Below are 20,047 nucleotides of genomic sequence, written 5' to 3'. Positions count from 1 at the left end.
AAAGTAGCCATTCACTGCAAATTACTTGCATGATTATGCCACCAAAAAAGAATGACTGTCAAACTCACTGTACTATTCTTCATTTCTACTCCTTGGTTCACAGCCATTTTTCAGATGTTAGATGGTTTTAGAAGTAACTGAAAGGAAACAATAAAAATTATTTATTACCGTCATTTTTGAAAAAAATATATAGACCTTGTGTAAGAACAATGCTGCATTGGTGCTGATTTATAAAGGCCGACTGAAATCCACAAGCATGTATATGTTTATTCTGAGAAAGCCAATATGGAGCAACTTAATCTATCTCTGACATGCAGTACTAGTTCCTCACCAATAAATGGCTCCAGTGTACTTCTGTAAAACAGGTCTGTGCTTGTTTCATAGAGAATCTAAACACTTTAACTAATGAATCCAACGTTGCCAAAGGCCTTTTAAGACTCATGTGGAGATATGGTTGAATAGTTAGTATTACTGCTAACTGTACATCTCAATGGACAAAATTAATTCTGCTATATTACTTGAACTTTGGGCGTCAACCTATTAGCACACAGTACAGTCTTTAAACACCAGCATCCTGGTAATCCACTCTTGTAAACCCTTTATGTACCCTTCACTGTTTGCACTACTGATCTATAAGCAAACATAGCTAATCAGTATCAGGAGATGCATATTTGCACTAGAGCTATTGCCAGTCAGCATAGTCACTAGTTCTTTCTTAGGATTTATCCTGCCTGACTTCACTGAGTGAAACATCGACTTTCTTTGAGCAATAACTTGAAAGAGAGAGTAGATTTGCCTACAAACACTTAATGTGTCTTTGGCAATAACTGAATGTTCTAATGCAAGGGTTCCCAACCTGGGGTAAATTTATCCCCAGGGGGGAAATTTCACCAACCCAGGGGGTATATTTGTTGATTCTGGATTTGTACATATTTTTTTCTCATTGACTGACTGTGTTTGGTTCTGGTAAACTGGTATCTGCTCATCATTAGTTGTTCATAAATAAGTGAAATAACATTGTTATGTGCTATTAAAGTTGCCAGGGGTAAACAGGACGAAAAAGGTTGGGAACCCCTGTTCTAATGTTCATCTTATGGTGTCAGAAACTAAAACAAATGTACTTGGTGCCTTTACCTTGGATATAAATCTTTAAATATCATATAGATATATGTTTCTGAATGCAAGCATTGGAAATACCAAGGGTTAAGAAAGTGTGTTTTGTAGATTAGCTGTTTTGCTCTTCAAAGAATCTACTGAGGATCCATCAACAAGCATTAATTTGAGATGACACCAGGAGTTCCACCATATATATCATGTACAGTAGAAACGCGTAAAACATAGTTATTGGTTTAAACTATGCAGCACGCACATAGGCCCTTCAGCCCACAATGTCCTTGCCAACCATCAAACATCATTTTATTTTAATGTTATACCAATGCCATTTTATTCCCTCCCACCTTCCCATTTACGACCCTCTTCAGCCCATATTACACCAATCACCTACACATCAAGGTCAATCCACAGTGACAGATTAACCTACCAAACAAAATGTTTTTGAAATGTGGGAGGACACCAGAGCATCTGGAGAAAAAAAGTATTGGAGTAACTTCTGAAGACCGTGTATAGGCGACATTTCGGGTAGGGACCCTTCTTCGACCCGTCCCGAAACGTCACCTATCCATGGTCTCCAGAGGTGCTGGCTGAGCTACTCCAGTACTTTATGTCCTTTTTTGTAAGCCAGTAGCTGCAGTTCCTTGGACTTCTACTGGTGCATAGTAGAGAGCATACTGACTGGTTGCATCGTGGCCTGGTTCGGCAACTTGAACATCCAAGAGCGGAGAAGACTGCAAAAAGTTGTAAACACAGCGCAGGCCATCACCGGCTCTGACCTCCCCACCATCGAAGGGATCTTTCACAGTTGCTGCCTCATAAAGGCAGCCAACATCATCAAAGACCCACAACATCCTGGCCACACACTCATCTCACCACTGCCATCGGGAAGAAGGTACAAGAGCCTGAGAACTGTAACATCCAGGTTCAGGAACAGCTTCTTCCCTACAGCCATCAGGCTTTTAAACATTACAACGTCATGAGCTATGAACTACAATAGATTATTATTATTATTATTATTATTATTATTATTATTATTATTATTATTATTATTATTATTATTATTAATATTATTGCACTGTCATTGTTTTGTTTTTCTCTGAGTTGTTATATTATTTATTATGATGACATATTCTGTTGTGATGCTGCCAGTAAGAATTTCATTGTTCTATCTGGGACATATGAGAATAAAACACACTTGACTATGTTGTCACAAAAAAACATGCAAAATCCACATAGATGTGACTGGAGATCAGGATCAAACGTGAGTCATTGGAGCAGTGAAGCAGCTGCTCAATGAGCTGAACCAACCTAGTAGGGGTTATATTTAATGTGCACTGTAAATGTTATTTTAAATAATTTTAAACAATAAATCATAATCAATAAAACCAATCTCCAGTTTCTAAGGCATTATTTGGCTTCACCTCTGAATTGTTTGTCTAGCTGCCTGGAACTCACTTAAGTCCCTGACAGTGGTACAGCTAATAGAGACCAAGGTATCGTCCTGACCACGTGCCGCATATATGGATCTTGCATGTTCTCGCTGTGCACAAGTGCTCCACGGTGGTGCGGCGGTATTGTTGCTGCCTTATAGCTTCAGAGACCCGGGTTCGATCCTGACCACGGGTACTGTCTGTACAGAGTTTCTATGTTCTCCCTGTGATATGAGTGCGTTTTCTCCACGATCTCCGGTTTCCTCCCACCCTCCAAGTAATGTACAAGTTTGTTGGCAAATTTTCCCTAGTGTGTATAAGATGCTGTTAATGTTCAGGGATCGCTGGTCGTCGTGGACTCGGTGGGCCAAAGGTCCTATTTCCGTGCTGTATCTTTAAACTAAACTAAACTAAAATGAATGTCCCCGGGTGCTCCAGTTTTCTACTACATCCCAACCACGTGTAGATCGGTAACGTGAATATCCGCTGCCAAGTCAAGTGGAGTTGAGTTTATTGCCATAAGCACGGTGAGGTAATTGTACAGGGAAAATCATGCTTGGAGCAGCATCACAGGCATATAGACTCAGATAAATACACAGCAACATAAATTACACATACAATTTCTGAAATAAAGAAGACGCCAAAAAAACATAAAACATTGTTCGTTGTGTAAAGGTGACTAGAATCAGGGCCCGATGAGCCTGTTTCTGTGCTCTCTTTCTCTCCATGACTATGATTAGGGTGCTGCAGCAGCAGATGCTGGTAATTAATATAATTCTCTAACTTAACAGGAACTAGAAATTCCATCCACCCAGGTCCATTATATCAATATCTAATATTTCAAACTGTCTGAAGGATCGTGATTGTTACTTGAAGTAAGATATATGTGTGCTGTCAGTGAAGGCCAAATACACTTTTACATATTTGACATAGATGATACCAAAAAAAGATAGCAGCATCAATTAACCGAGTGAGAAATAGAACAGCAAGTACATAATTGGGATGTACCTGTTCAACTTTACACACAGCCCAAAAGAGGAATCAATTATTAAACATTACAATTTTTTATATTTTATTGGAATCTAATATTTTAGTCATAACATTTCAATGGGCTGATATAATGGTTTAGAAATTTGGATGTGTCATGCTGATTCCTTTTCAACTCTGTGTTTAAGAAAACATTTATTTCCAATGTAGAATGTGATCGTAAATATTTCTGGGTTAAATTACAAGTTGCATTGTTAAGGAAAAGCCAGCTGGCACTGTCATTAATGGCTTCCCCATGTGCTTAGTGCTGACAATGCAATTGCCACTTCAATCACACATGTTGAGTTGGTGCACAGTCCAGGCCAGTAGTTCTCCAAAGATAGACACGAAATGCTGGAGTAACTCAGCGGGACAGACAGCATCTCTGGAGAGAAAGAATGGGTGATGTTTCGGATCGAGACCCTTCTTCAGACTGAAGAGTCTGGACCTGAAACGTCACCCATTCCTTCTCTCCAGAGATGCTGCCCGTCCTGCTGAGTTAATCCAGCATTTTGTGTCTATCTTTGGCTTTAAACAGCATCTGCGGTTCCTTCCCACACAGCGAGGCCTCCAAGTTACACAATGTAGCCCTGGTCATCTTTAAAAAGAGTGTCTGGTACATTTTCCTGAAGAAGTGAAGTTGTAAGGGAGAGTAGAGACCCATTGCATATTGCACATTACTATACTGAGAACTCATTACTTCCTGTTTCTTCTTATCTTTTGGTACTTTTTATTCTTTTTTTTAAATCATTTTTGCCAATTTCTAATCCTTTCTTCCATCTGAAGATATCTGGAGATTTGATTACCTGATGAGGAAATTGCATTTAAAATCCAGAAATGGCAAAGGTATGTATTTAAAATGTAAAAACTCCCACTTCCTAACAGCACTGTCCCACCCGTATTGTCTTAAACCAAGTTTAAAATTCTGTTTCCTTTGTCTAATCCATTACTATTTTACCTGCTTTGTATCCCAAATTGTTTTTTAATATGTTTTCTGTGTCTCTGGATATCTATTTTTATCTGTTGTGCTTCATCCCTGTGAAAATTCTGAGCTTGCCTACTATTCCTCCATAATGAGTTTATTAAACCAATGGTTTTACTAACTCCAAGATGCAGAATATGCTGTCCTTTGATTCACTGTTGGGGAAAAAACAGGAAATGGGCTTGGTGCCGCAAAGTGATAAGCACTAGAAATAAAGCAAAACGAACAGGAGCTTCTGAAGAGCAAGTAGATGGAAATATAATATTTGAAAGAAAAATATATCTGCATTAACAAGTCTAACGTGTTCAAAATACGTACTGTTTCCTTTTCACCTCATACTCTGCTGAGTTCCACTGAAATTAAACAGGAAGATCCAGTTCTAAAAATGATTTTCAACATGAGCAAGTGCTACTGTATTGCTAGCATTGAAGGCTAGCATATCAATTAACGTACTGTACAAACAGCTGATATACGAGCACATTCCACACTAACATGCTAGGCAAATATTTTCTCTTCAGCTTTATATTGTTTCCAGCTATGATAGAACAGAACAGCCTTAAATTTAAATATTCCTCAGTTATGATTCATTGGAACTCACCTATAGCTTATTATCAAGGTGTATCTTATATAACATTGTGTTTATTATTTTAAATACCTGTACAATGTTATTAATTACCCGGTGACTATCTAAGCAAATTACTTTTCTTTCATCTTAAATGCATGCTCCAAAATATGTGGAGGCTTGGCAAGATAAGTCTTTTAAATAATTTCATGACCTATTGATTTTTCCACAGAATGTCTAGGGTGGAACAAAATATTAAGTTCAGTAAATATACTGTATTAACACAAGAAAGCAGAGGATGGCTTATTGAACCTGTGGGTGTGGCAAGCTGGTTTATGCAATTGTTAGGATTTGCTACCTGTTCAGTCACGTAAACGCCTGATCATTGAGCATTGCAAATTAGTAATTTGATGATTTGATTTTTAAAACATACATTTTTGGGATTTTTCAATGCATTATGAAATAGGATATTATAATCTACTCAGCAATTATAATTTGTGCATTATTCCCATCAGCAAGTTTTACATTTTCATGATAATGTATTTCACACTCAATATTGTTTTTTTTTAAATCTTTGCAGACTTTCTATAATCACTCCCAATATGATGACTGTATAAAATTATGCCCAACTCCTTTAAGTAGCTTTGTAATTAAAGTATACTGTTTCTTTTCTTAGAACTAATTGCTTAGTTCACTGTACAAAACTTTCAAACTAATTATGTTCACATCTATTGTTATGCACAAGCATTACGATTCAAGCAGCGCTCTTCTTGGTAAAAGTATGCATTTTAAATCATGTATTCAGCATCTATTTTACAAGAGGTTTATTGTAGTTGGGAAATGCTGGGAAGTCACAAGTTCTGCAGGCCTGAGTCATAGAGCTTGCATTGTGCATTGTACATTGCTTGACGCATTCTGCAGAGCCGCATGGTGTCAGCTGCAGTTGCTTATCATTTGCACTTCAGTTAATTGACACATTTACATGCAACTAATGCTTGACTAATATTTCAAGATACACGGTTCTACATAGCTTTAGCAGAGAAATTGGTATTAGCCCTATGAGAAATCATGAACAACCTTCAGTTTAGTTTAGTTTAGAGATACAGCCTGGAAACGGACCCTTTGGCCCACCAAGTCCATGCTGACCATCTATCACCCATGCAGAAGTTCTATGTACCACACATTAGGGCCAATATACAACAGCCAATTAGGCTACAAACCTGCACATCTTTGAAACGTGGGAGGAAACCGGAGCACCCAGAGAAAACCCACACGGTCACAGGGAGAGCGTATAAACTCCGCACAAACAGTACCTAAAGTCAGGATCGGACCCGGGTCTCAGGCACTGTGAGGCAGCAGTTCTACCGCAGCGCCACCGTGCCACCCTCAGCTGCGCACTGTGCCACAGATGTCCTCATTCTTTAGGGAACGGGGGTTCCCCTCTCCCATCATAGATGAGGCCCTCACTCGTGTCTCCTCGGTACCCCGCAACTCCACCCTAACTCTTCCTTCCCACTGGTCGTAACAGAGATAGAGCACCCCTAGTCCTTGCCTTTCACCCCATCAGAAATTACATACAACACATAATCCTCCCAAATTTCCACCACCTCCAAAACATCTTTCCATCTCCTCCCCATTCCGCCTTCCGCAGAGATCGTTCCCTCCACATCTCCCTGGTTAACATCCCCTCCCACCCAAACCACCCCCTCCCCAGGTACCTTCCCCTGCAACCGCAGAAGTTGCAACACCTGTCGCTATACCTCCTCCCTCGACTCTGTCCAGGGACCCCGACAGTCCTTTCAGGTTAGGCAGAGGTTCACTGGCACCTCCTCCAACCTCATCTACTGTATCCGTTTTTCAAGATGTGGACTCTTATACATCGGCGAAACTAAACGTATACTGGCCGATGATTTCGCTGAACACCTTCATTCAGCCCGCATGAATCAACCTGATCTCCCGGTTGCTGGACACTTTACTTCTCCTTCCCATTTCCACATAGACGTTTCTGTCCTAGGTCTCCTCCATTGTCACTGAGACTAAACGCAAATTGGAGGAAAAGCATTTCATGTTTCACTTGGGCAGCTTACGAATATTGGTATGAATATTGATTTCTCTAACTTCTCTCAGTAGCCCCGGCATTCCCTCTCCCTCTACCCCTCCCCCACCAAAGTCGCACCAGCTTCTATTTTTCACCCAACAAACAGTTAACAATGGCCTGTTTCCTTTATCATCATCACCTTTCTGCATATCTTTCATTCATTGTTCTTTATCTCTCTACATCATCATCTATATCTCTCTCGTTTCCCTTATCCCTAACTAGTCTGAAGGAGGGTCTCGACGCAAAACGTCGCCCATTCCTTTTCTCCAGAGATGCTGCTTGTCCCACTGAGTTACTCCAGCCTTTTGTGTGTATCGTCGAATTGAATGAAGTTACAGTTTAAAATTAGACTTTCCGAAGAAATTGAGGGCATTATTCCAAACAAAATATCAAGGCTCATATCTGCAGTGAAGCGATGAAATATGGGTTTGGAGTTCAATTTATAATAGGAAACAAGATAGCTCCAGTGGAAAATATGAGTGTATGAAGACTTCAGTAGCAATAAAACAGAAAAAGGGGTTTAAACTGTAGTGGTGAACCGATAATTCAGTTTAAATATGCCCGCACCATCAATACAGAGAAGATGCCTTCTGATCACACTCCATGCAACGGCAATGAATGTAACATTCAAAGTGTGTTTGCAAACAGCGGTAGTGTACTTAGAAAGATGAGAATAAATCGGATGAGAGACTTTTTACCATTAATGTCTTGGTTTACAAATCCATTATGAGTTAAATACCAAAGATCCCTAGAAGTTACTTGTGTATGCAAAGCAAAGAATCTCACTGTGACTTGTCACATATGACAATGAAGTATCATTCAACTTTCCTTACAATTACGACAGAGGCGTACCCAACCTGCTCTTCTAACTTTGGCCAAGCTCTGGAGAAAAATAGTAAGATTAAACGAGAACTTACCAGTTTGAAGTTTGATCGTTATTTTATGAGGAGTAACGTTGAGGGAATACGTGAAGAACCCCGCCAGGACGCATGAGTGTCATTCTTCAAAGCAGCGGTGTGAAATCACAGATAACTGTAATGACTAAACATAGTAAGATTAGAGAAGAGATACCAGTTGAGTATATGATCAAGGGTGGGAGCGGAGGGCAGGTATTCCCTCAACGTTACTCCTCATAAAATAACGATCAAACTTCAAACTGGTGAGTTCTCGTTTAATCTTACTATTTTACTTCGGAGTCACGTGAGTGACTACGTGAAGATTTTAAAGCTCTGTGATTTCATGCCGTGGAAACGAGTCGATGCATCACATCTGCCTTGATTATGGGGAGAATAGTGTTAACATCATTAGACATCAATACGATATTGAAAAACCAACGATAAATTTATTAACACCAAATTATAGCCCCTATTTATGGGGTAAAATTATATTACAGAACTTAAAATTGTTTCTGCAAATGTTCCAGGTTCAATGACTGGTTTGTTATAAAATCATTGGAAAGTTTTCTCCGTTGACCATCCTGCAATCCGGTTGGAGCTATTTTAGCCTCCAGGTTTTGGCCAGTTTGGTGGGGTTGAATGAACTGGGACACCATATCCAATAGGTTTTCTTGCACCCCATGCACACTAGGGGTATGTTCTGCACACCCCTCTTCAGGGTCAGCCCAGAATTGACCCCCCGTACTCCCCTCTGTTGAGGGAGAAATACTGTGCAGCCCTACAAGAGGTACTGCTGTAGGACTTACTAGCTGTCCACTATGACTAGTCTCCCTCTCCCGGAGCCTGCCACTTTGGAGTATTTGCTCCAACAGCTGCTCCAACCGGCTCCAATGTTCTCGGGCACTGGCCGCTCGTGGCTGCTCTTGTCCCTCAAGCCGTTCCAACCGGATTGTAGCGATATGACACGCATGTGTCCTGGCAGGGTTCTTCACGTAGTCACTCACGTGACTCCGAAGTAAAATTACACTATAAATGGCTGAAATGGACATTAATGCTACTTGGGATTCCCACTGAAGATGTGGTGGTAAATTGGGAGAACTTGGATCAGCTACACCCACTTCTAAACAAATTATTGGCACTTTATCATTCAGTACCAGTGACCTTGTCTACCCTTTATCTACACCAAAGCTATGTATCAAAACATCTCACACTGCGTCTTTCTTCCCAAGAAATAGTCCCATCTATGTCAATTTTCCTGTCATAAAATTGTAAGGATTTATTAATAGGATTATGATTTCACAATGGAATGTAAACGGCACCATTCCTAAAATATTTATTCTCACGAAGTGACACCTCCAAGTGTAATCTCTCTGCTGAGAATTATTAAATTAGAGAAATGACTTTTGCCAAAAGTGACGGTTTACGAAAAAAAAACAACCTTTGGCAGTCCCAGCTGAATGAGATGACTTTCTTCCCTACCAGTTCTGTGACTTCTGAGGTCAATGTGCGACCCACACACAATTACCTCCACATGTGGGTGGAGGTGCATGCAGGGTGGGTGAGTTTCATGGTGGCATGTTCCATTGTTTTCACTGGGCTTCTGTGTACTCCCACAGTTTCAGAATAAGAATCAGATGGATGGCCGCAGTGATAGACTGGTTCGACCATGCTAGCGATGTCCATATCTCATGAATAGATACATAATAATATAGGAAGTCTTTACTCCAGCATCTTTCTATATACTGCAGGTAATATTAGCTACCAGACATAATGCATTTTTATTTCATATTGGTATTAAGATACACACTCCTGTTGTCCTTCTCATTCCTAATTATTTAATAATTGAAAGCTAGATGGACATTTTTAATCTGCGCATTTATCCTGCAGTTATAAGTCTGTATCTGTTCTATCCATTTCTACCAGGACTGTGCAACAGTCGATCTGCTCAAAGAATAGTTCCACTTGTGCAAGTTTAGATTAGTTTAGTTTAGTTTGTTGTCACGAGGTACAGTGAAAAGCCTTTGTTACATGCTAACCTGTCAGCGGAAAGACAATACATGATTACAATCGAGCTGTCCACAGTGTGCAGATAAATGTGAAGGGAATAACGTGAATAACATTGAGTGCAAATGAAGTTAATAAAGTCTGATCAAAGAGAAATGAGGGTCCACAATGAGGTAGACAGTAGCTCTCTAGTTCTTGATAGGGTGGTTCATACCTTTCAGAAAAGTATATACCTTTTTCTGGAGTTCCTTTGTCCGAAGTTGGAGGTGAATTTCTTTGCTAGTATGGATATAAATTGGCTGCACCATCCAAATCAATTCCAGCCATCTGTGCAAGGATTGTTATCCCTGGCATTAGGCTGGGACCAAACTTGAGTTTCTCGTGCACCATCAACATTTGGTTAATATACAAGTAGCTGATTCATGCAACTTATTCAGAAGTGGATGGATTTCGTTTTGCTTTCCAGGAGGAAGCTGATGACCTCACTTGGGTTGTAACATTATTCTGCCAGATGACCTTTCAATCATTTCTCTCACGTCTGTAAGACTCGCAACTGTGAAAGGCAGTTTTGACATTGTACCTGCTTTGAATGTGAGTTCTTGGAATTGTAGTGAAGCTCTTTGGGGGAATGCTTAGTGGCGTTCCTGGAGAAATAGCGCAAACAGCTAAGGCAGTTGCTGGCTGCTGTTGGTTGGTGTCAAATGCATGGCAAACATTTGGGAGAATAACACAAATGTTGTCCCCTGTAAACCTTAAATTAAATGTCAAGGCTGAAGCTGACAACAAGAGTCAAATCAGAGGGTGGTGAGTCCGCGGAATTCTTTGCCACAGAAGGCTGTGGAGGCCAAGTCAGTGGACATTTTTAAAGCAGAGATAGATAGATTCTGGATTTGTAGCTGTGTCAGAGGTCATGGGGAGAAGGCAGGAGAATGGGGTTAGGAGGGAGTGATAGATCAGCCATGATTGAAAGGGTGAATAGCCTAGTTCTGCTCCTATCACTTATGGCCATATGAAATGCGGTCAGGTTATTCCTACAACTTGGTTGTAGCTTTGTGCTAAATTTCAATTTGTGCTGGTTAATGCAGAACAGCAAAAGTATGAAAAGGTATGGTGTTTAAAGATGACGTTAGGTTTGACACACCAAAACATTTACATGCCAAAGTGCATGAGTAGGTGGATTTTAAGGACATGAGAATGAATACTCTTGATATCCAAGGGATGGCATTCACATAAGTCAAGTCATCAGTCATAGTCATCAAATCTTACAGCGTGGAAACAGGCCCTTTGGCCCAACTTGCCCACACCAAACAACATGTCCCAACTACACTAGTCCCAACTGCCTGCGTTTGCCCCATATCCCTCTAAACCTGTCCTATCCACCATGTACCTGTTTAAATGTTTCTTGCAATAGTACCTGCCTCAATTCCTCCTCCATACACCCACTGCCCTTTGTGTGAAAAAGTGACCCCTCTGGTTTCTATTGAATCTTTTTCACCCCTCACCCATGTCTTCCTTTCCTGAGTCCACTACTCTGGGCTCTATAGATTAAGGCTGCCAGTGATCCCAATATAATATTGAGATTGCCACAATCTTTCACATACTATGTGCAAGGTATTTTATTTTAAAAGGGGTGGTCAGCTGGATTAATTAATCTGCGATGATCAAAAATTAAAAAAATAATATGTAGCTTCACAATCGTGAAAATTAAGTAACCACAGTGACCAAATCGACAGTTTTCTTGACCCATCTGTCATAACTAGATGTTGACAATTGAAACATAATTCTCTGTTATCTCTCATTTAAGCTGCAAACCCTTCTGCAGTTCAACTGCTTTTCCAACAGAATTAATTAATTTCCATGTAACTGTGGTCACTTTGAAGTTCTGTGCACCTAGTGCCTCGCCCACATCTTACACTGGATGTAAGCCGTTTAAATTGTTTATAATGTTACTCAAGTCTTAACTGATTTATAACAGGAAGCTACAAGAAAGGCACAGATCTTGTTTCAACTATGTGGCATAAGTTATTCCTCATGTAGTTTCTTTCAAACCACATCCCCCGCCCCCCCCCCCCCCCCCCCCCCCCCTCCCCACCACCACCGCCATCAAAAACATCTTATAATCTCTCTCCATGATCTTTAGCTCCCAATACAAAGGAATGCCCTGACTAATTAACACATCTAATGCAGAGATCGGAAATGTTTGGTCTTTACAATTAATCAATGAGTGGTGAACTTTTTATTTACATTGGTCTCACTAAAACCAACAACGTAGTGTGGGTGTGTAGGAGGGAACTGCAGATGCTGATTTAAACCAAAGATAGACACAAAAAGCTGGAGTAACTCAGCGGGTCAGACAGCATTTGTCTGTGTACCTGTAATACACATCTGGATCTTTAACCTGGTACTTCCAAGTGCATGATACATAAGCATACAGTATCATCAATTAACATGAAACAGTCATTTTTATATCAACTGCCACAATGAATGGTATTGCTTTGTCCTCGAAAAGTATGTTTACTTGGCCTGTTGATTTAGGAAGGAACTGCGGATGCTGGTTTAAACCAAAGATAGATATAAAATGCTGGAGTAAATCAGCAGAACAGGCAGCATCTCTGGACAGAAGGATTGGGTGACGTTTTGGGTCGAGACCCTTCTTCAGACTTGGCCTGTTTCGTTGTTAACTCAAGGGTGTGGGTGTCTTTGTATTTTTAGAATGGTGCATCTTCATGTTTTTAGTATACATCCCAACTCCCTACCTACCCAGCCACCCACCCACACATCCAAATCTGTTCAAATGTCATCCAGTCTCTGCTCATAATTCCAGTAACATCACCCTGATCATCTCCCCAATCATCCAATTATACCCCCCCCCCCCCCCCCCCCCCCCCCCCCCCCACCCCACCCCCCCCCCCCCCCCCCCACCCCCACTGCCCTCAATCTGCTCCCTAGCTGGCGTTCCTGATCATTTCACTGAGAACCCTGCCACCACCACAACTAATCGGCTACAAAGCTGACACGACCCCTCGCCTTAATTGACTTGCCTTCCCCTATCACGAGTCCTCTGCCCATCTCCCTCTTCAAAAGAGTCATACACACTGGATTATTTATGGTTTTATGGTGGAAAGTGGAATATCTGGAGCGATGCCATCTTTCAGAACATGGAGTCCTTCTCCGTTAAACTGACCTGACAGCGTTTGTTGGCTGACATGGCGGTGTTGCAGATAGTGCAACTGCCTCACAGCTCCAGCCACCTGGCTTTGATTCTAAACTCCAGCGTCATCTGTGTGCAATTTGGACAGTTCGCTGTGACCAGTTTCCTCCCATATACCAGTTGTTGGTTGTAAATTGTTAAGAATTAATGGTGGTCAGGGGTTTTCTGGTGGTAAATGGGCATAATCAAGGATGAGTCGCAGCCCGACCATTCCCTCCTCCCCTCTCCAATCAGGCAAAACGTATGAAAACACACACCTCCAGATTCAGGGAAAGTTTCTTCCCAGCAGTTATCAGGCAACTGAATCATCCTACCACAACTAGAGAACTGTCCTGAACTACTATCTACCTACCATCTACCACATTGGTGACCCTCAGACTATTTTTGGTCTGTCTTTACTGACTTTACCTTGCACTAAACGTTATCCCCTTATCATGTATCTGCACACTGAAAAATGCTCGATTGGAATCATGTGTTGTCTTTCCGCTGACTGGTTAGCACACAACAAAAGCTTTTCACTGTACCTTGGTACACGTGACAATAAACTACACTGAAACGTGTGATAGGGTTAGAGGGAAATAAGTGAGGGAATGTTATTAATTAGCAGGCAAGCTTTCTGAACATTCAGAATGAAAAAAATGCAGGTTATTTTGTTTATGTCATGCAAGGTAGGTAAATGTAGTTACATCTTTCATGCAGAAAGACAGGGCCTATTACACGTTTTGAATCATTGGTGACAATTTAAAATGTTAATTTGTTGATTGATATAAAGTAGTTTTTTGATGTTAGCAAGTAATTTCTTGGAAGGATGGCCTAATTCTAGCCTAATGGCTTAATTCTACTCTTATCTCTTATGACCTTAAGACCTTATGACAGTTACAAGAAATAAAGTTGATCTGGAGGGAGGAGCAGAGAGCCTTGAGTCAACCTTTTCCATGACCTCACCAGAGTTCTGTAATTGACTGGCAGAGAGCCACTTGCTATCAGATGAGCTAACCACAAACACAACAAGCTTCAGTGTTTCAGACACTGAGCCATTTTTGTTTTGAGCCAGCTGATCAAAATCCTTGCACATCTGTAATATGTAAACTTTGTCATTTTCTATACAGTGTATCCATATGACCCCTGTTTCCCGACACCTAGACAGGGTAACACCAAGTGTGTAGGAAGGAACTGCAGATGCTGGTTTAACCGAAGATAGACACAAAAAGCTGGAGTAACTCAGCGGGTCAGGCAGCATCTCTGGAGGAAAGGAATAGGTGACGTTCCAGGTGGAGACCCTTCTTCAGTCTAAGAGTCGGGGAAAAGGGAAATTAGAGATATATTGACGGTGATATAGAGAGATATAGAACAAAGGAATGAAAGATATGCAAAAAAGTAACGATGATCAAGGAAAAGCAGAGCCCACAATAGCCCATTGTTAGCTGTGGCCTAGGTAATAACAAGTTATACAGACAATGAAACTCAACAGGATGGCAGTGAAAGTAGTATCTACCTTTTACAGCATTTTGTACACTTCAGAGAGACCATTGCTCTTTCTTTTAAACTCTACACAGTCTAGGTCATGTTTTCATAGGACAAGATAATAGCAAGTCTATGCAATCTCTCCCCATAATTATAGTCCTCTAATCCAGGCAACATCCTGGTAAATCTCCTGCTGTGGGACTGCATTTAATAGAACTTCCCTTTCATCCTATGAGCCCCCATACAATGCACTTTAATGGTATTTTACTTTGATAAGTGAAGTGAAGTGGATATCAAATTAACCAACGCACATTTGCTTTGTTTTCTCTGTAATGAAGAAGGCTGAAGGCTGACCTAATATGAGTGTATAAAATCATTAGAGATAGGATTGTCAAAATATTTTTTTCAGTGGTAGAGGTATCAAAAATCCTGCAAATGCCTGAGAGGTAGGGGAGCGCCTGTAAGTGAAAGATGGATTTATGTTGGTTCTTTATCAGATTTCAGGAGGAGACACCTGCACCTCTAGCACTAACTACCCTCTCCGAATTAGAAACTGCAGCATAATCAAGTTCTGTATCAGGTGACTGAAGAGGAGAGAAAACCTGAGGCTAAGAGCAGTTAATTGAAATGAAGAATTTTCTGGCAGACAGAGAATGTGCTTTGGATTAAATGGAGGGAAAATAATTGATATACAGGACTTTAGGCTGGCAATGAATGATGAACCAACACCAGAACCAAACACAGTCAGTCAATGAGAAAAAAATAGGCAATTCGACAAAGGCAAAAAATATATATTCCAGTAAAGTGTATGAGGTTTCTGGTTGAATAAATGAACTGGATCAACTTTGCAGCTGGTAAAGACATTAGCACAGATAATAGGCCTAGAAACCCAAGTCAAATAGAAAATGAGGAATTCAGGTAACTAAGAGGGATCAGGAAAGTTATTGAAAGTTTGAAAGCCATTCCTTCTCTCCAGAGATGCTGCCTGTCCCGCCGAATTACTCCAGCATTATTTGTCTAACTTCGATTTAAACCAGCATCTTCAGTTCTTTCCTAACATAAAATAATAGTTCTGCAGACAGTTTAATAGTAAAAAGGTGTTTATGACAGCTGTTAAACATCATAACAATGAGCACAGGAAGGCTTGGCAGAGACACTAAATGGAATGGCTCCGAAACTCAGGTGCAAAAATCACTATAAGCAGGTAACATGCACTCGTTGGTTCAAACGTGGATAGTGTCACGGAATATAGTGTCACTAAAATAGTGAAAACTTCTCACCTCAGCAGTGGGCACGATTTCACGATGGGTTGAATTAGTTAAAGGTAATCTTTTTAAAGTCAGGCTGCACTTTGTGAATGGGAGGTGTGTGTGACAATGGGAACATAATCCAAACGATCAAAACTATGAGAGAGCTAAAAGCTTTGCAGGTGTCCTGTGCTACCTAAGCAGCTAGACTGGGAAAGAGGCCTAAAGGAGAGATCACATGAGACTTCAGAATTGAAAGACATTCTTTCAGGAAGGAGATGAGGAGAAATTTCTTTAGTCAGAGGCTGGTGAATCTGTGGAATTCCATGCCACAGAAGGCCGTGGAGGCTAAGTCAGTGGCTATATTTAAGATAGATTATTGATTAGTACGAGTGTCAGAGGTTATGGGGAGAAGGCTATGGAGGAGAATGGGGTTAGGAGGGAGAGATAGATCAGCCATGATTGAATGGCGAAGTAGACTTGATGGGCTGAATGGCCTAATTCTAATCCTATCCCTTAGGACCTTATGAGACCATTCAGTTGCCCAGTAAAAGGAGAGAGTCAAGAAAGCAAGGCCATAGAACAAGGGTTTCCCAACCTGGGGTATATTTACCCCCAGGGGATAGATACATTTTGCCTACACAGACGGTAGATTTGTTGATTCTGGATTTGTATGTATTTTTTCTCATTGACTGACTGTGTTTGGTTCTGGTATACTGGTATCTGTTCATCATTAGTTCTTCATAAATAAGTGAAATTACATTGTTATGCGCTATTAAAGTTGCCGGGGTAAACGGGACGAAAAAGGTTGTGTGCACCTGCCCTAGAACCTAGAACCTAGATGGAGCGCGTCAAGATGTTTAGTGACCTACAGAAACAATCAAAATCAGTCAGCACTTCATCAAGTGCCAGATCCTACCAACTGCATCAACAAGAATAAATAACTATTCAGACCACATCCTATCATTCACCTGTCAACAACCTGTTATCACTCGGAGATCTAACCTAACATATCGATGCTTCTCATACCCTTGCACATTTTGCACTGCAGCAAAACTCACGTCGACAACTTGCAGCTTACAAGCACTGCGTGATAGTCAACCACAGCAGCCGCATCACCTGGCACTCGCTCTTCTAGATGGTGATACAGGAAGATTACCAACGCAAGAGACTGCTGATGCTGGAAATCCTGAGCTAAAAACAAAGAACTCACCAGATCAGGCAGCGTCTGTGGAGAGAATGGGCATCATCTGTCCATTCCCTCCACCAACACTGCCTGACTCACTGAATTCCTCCAGCATACAGTGGCTCAGGGGTAGAGTTGACCTTCGATCTTGACCTTGAGTGCTGTCTGTACGGAGTTTGTACATTCCCTCTGACCGCGTGGGTTTTCCCCGGGTGCTCCGGTTTCCTCCAACACTATATAGATGTACAGGTTTGTGGGTTAACTTGTCTTCTGTTAAAAACAAATGTAACGTATCCCTAGGGTGTAGAATAGTGTGAGACAATGGACAATAGTTTCAGGAGTAGGGCATTCGGCCCTTCGAGCCAGCACCGCCATTCAATGTGATCATGGCTGATCATCCCCAATCAGTACCCCGTTCCTGTCTTCTCCCCATACCCCCTGAGTCCGCTATCTTGAAGAGCCCTATCTAGCTCCCTCTTGAAAGTATCCAGAGAACCAGCCTCCACCGCCCTCTGAGGCAGAGAATTCCACAGACTCACGAATTTGTGTGAAAAAGTGTTTCCTCATCTCCGTTCTAAATGGCTTATCCCTTATTCTTAAACTGTGGTCCCTGGTTCTGGACTGCCCCAACATCGGGAACATGTTTCCTGCCTCTATCGTGTCCAAACCCTTAATAATCTTATATGTTTCAATACGATCGCCTCGCATCCTTCTAAATTCCAGAGTATACAAGCCCAGCTGTTCCATTCTCTCAGCATATGACAGTCCCGCCATCCTGGGAATTAGTGTATGAGGATCGCTGGTCGGCGTGGACTCGGTGAGCTGAAGAGCCTGTTTCCATGCTGTATCTCTAAACTAAACTAAACTAAAACTAAACACATTGTTAGTTTTGCTCAAGTAGCTTGTCACAGTTGAATCTCTGATTGCACATAGAGATGATGTACACCGTCTGACAATACTCAGGCAATTAGCAGGGAGAGTTGTATGCTCAAAGCCCGTACAACATCCAGCCACAGAAAGCTGTGGAGGCCAAGTCACTGGGTATTTTTAAAGTGGAGATTGACAGATTCTTGATTAGTAAGGGTAACAAAGCTTACAGGGAGAAGGCAGGAGAATGGGGTTGAGAGGGAAAAATACATCAGTATAATTGAAAGGTGGAGTAGTCTCGATGCGCCAAATGGCCTAATTCTGCTCCTATGAGTTCATAAATTCATGTTATAGGAGCTGAATTGGGCCATTCGGCCCATCAAGTCTACTCCGCCATACAATCATGGCTGATCTATCCTTCCCTCTCAAATCCATTTTCCTGCCTTTTGCCCAGAGCACCTGACACCCATACAAAACAACTTATCAAATTATGAACTAATTAACTTTTCAGCAATCAGTTTACCGGCGATGCTAGCAAGTACCTATCGTTTCACTCCCTTTGCTTCACCACAGCCTAACTTTCCCCAAAGCAGATATACACTGAAGATCAAGAGAATATCATTTGATTCAACATTTGCAGGTGTTGTGCATAATGTCAAGGCTGGCTTAGAGATAGCTTTGTACGTGGCGGGCATGAAGGTCTAGCAACCACGGCAGAGAGAGATCATTCTGAGTGTGCCTTAGTGAAACACTCAGAGCAGTCCTTTCTGCTCTGCATTTCACAACTCCTAACTTCCTTTATCTATCTCACTCTAAGTGCTCAGATTCAGATTCAGATTCAGATTCAGATTCAATTTTAATTGTCATTGTCAGTGTACAGTACAGAGACAACGAAATGCATTTAGCATCTCCCTGGAAGAGCGACATAGCAAACAATTTGAATAAATAATAATAAGTGTCCAGGGAGGGGGGTGGTGATTGGCAGTCACCGAGGTACGTTGTTGAGTAGAGTGACAGCCGCCGGAAAGAAGCTGTTCCTCGACCTGCTGGTTCGGCAACGGAGAGACCTGTAGCGCCTCCCGGATGTTAGGAGGGTAAACAGTCCATGGTTGGGGTGAGAGCAGTCCTTGGCGATGCTGAGCGCCCTCCGCATGCTGAGCGCCCTCCTATTCATTCATGGAAGAGATAACATCCCTGATGTCCCGGTGGCTCAGCACTTCAACTCCCCTCCCATTCCCAATCTGAGTCCACCTTAACCTACCTGATTTCCCGGTAGCTCAGCGCTTCAAATTCCCCTCCCATTTCCAATCTGACCTTTCTGTCCTGGGCCTCCTCCATTGTCAGATTGAGGCCCAGCATAAATTGGAGGAACAGCACTTATATTTCGCTTGGGTAGTTTACATTGACCTCTCTGACTTCAGAAAGCCCTTGCTTTCTCTCTCCATCCCCTTCCCAGTTCTCCCACTAGGCTTACTGTCTCCGACTACATTCTATCTTTGTCCCGCCCCCTCCTCTGACATCAGTCTGAAGAAGGGTCTTGACCCGAAACATCGCCCATTCCTTCTCTCCAGAGATGCTGCCTCACCCGCTGAGTTGCTCCAGCAATTTGTGTCTCCCTGTGATCATCCTGGTTTTACCCATTGCAAGACATCCCCCTCCCACACCCTCCCTGCAGCTTTAGAAACTCCTTTCCTAGTTCTGATAGAGGGCCTTTTTGAAATGTTAACTCTGTTTATCTTCCCATAGTTGCGGCCTGACAAAGAATCATAGTTATATAGTGTGAAGTTTGGGCCTTCAGCGAACTTTCCCACACTGACCCCAATGCCCCATCTACTACACTAGTCCCACCTGCCTGTTTGGCCCAGGTCTAAGGCGCCAGACTCAATTTCTGGTCTCTAACTGGAGGTGTGGGTCGGAACCCACTTCTGACACCATGTCGATTGAGGTTCTTATAATAAAAG

The 20,047-nt window shown here is 41.8% G+C and overlaps 1 protein-coding gene across 5 annotated transcripts in view; it reads left to right on the top strand.

The window, feature by feature from the left end:
* Positions 1-20,047, top strand: part of bcas1 (brain enriched myelin associated protein 1) — a 91,376-nt gene that overhangs the window by 25,445 nt on the left and 45,884 nt on the right. For 4 of the 5 annotated variants that reach the window (XM_055652455.1, XM_055652456.1, XM_055652452.1 and 1 more), the window contains exon 5: positions 4,356-4,415. The exons of the other annotated variant lie outside the window; for it this stretch is intronic. In XM_055652455.1, the coding sequence (XP_055508430.1) occupies positions 4,356-4,415 (60 nt within the window). The remainder of the gene's footprint in view (positions 1-4,355; positions 4,416-20,047) is intronic. 5 annotated transcript variants of the gene reach the window in all.

Source organism: Leucoraja erinacea, chromosome 21 (assembly GCF_028641065.1).
Source record: "Leucoraja erinacea ecotype New England chromosome 21, Leri_hhj_1, whole genome shotgun sequence".
Taxonomy (NCBI): domain Eukaryota; kingdom Metazoa; phylum Chordata; class Chondrichthyes; order Rajiformes; family Rajidae; genus Leucoraja; species Leucoraja erinaceus.
This window is presented reverse-complemented; position numbering and strand designations above follow the sequence as displayed.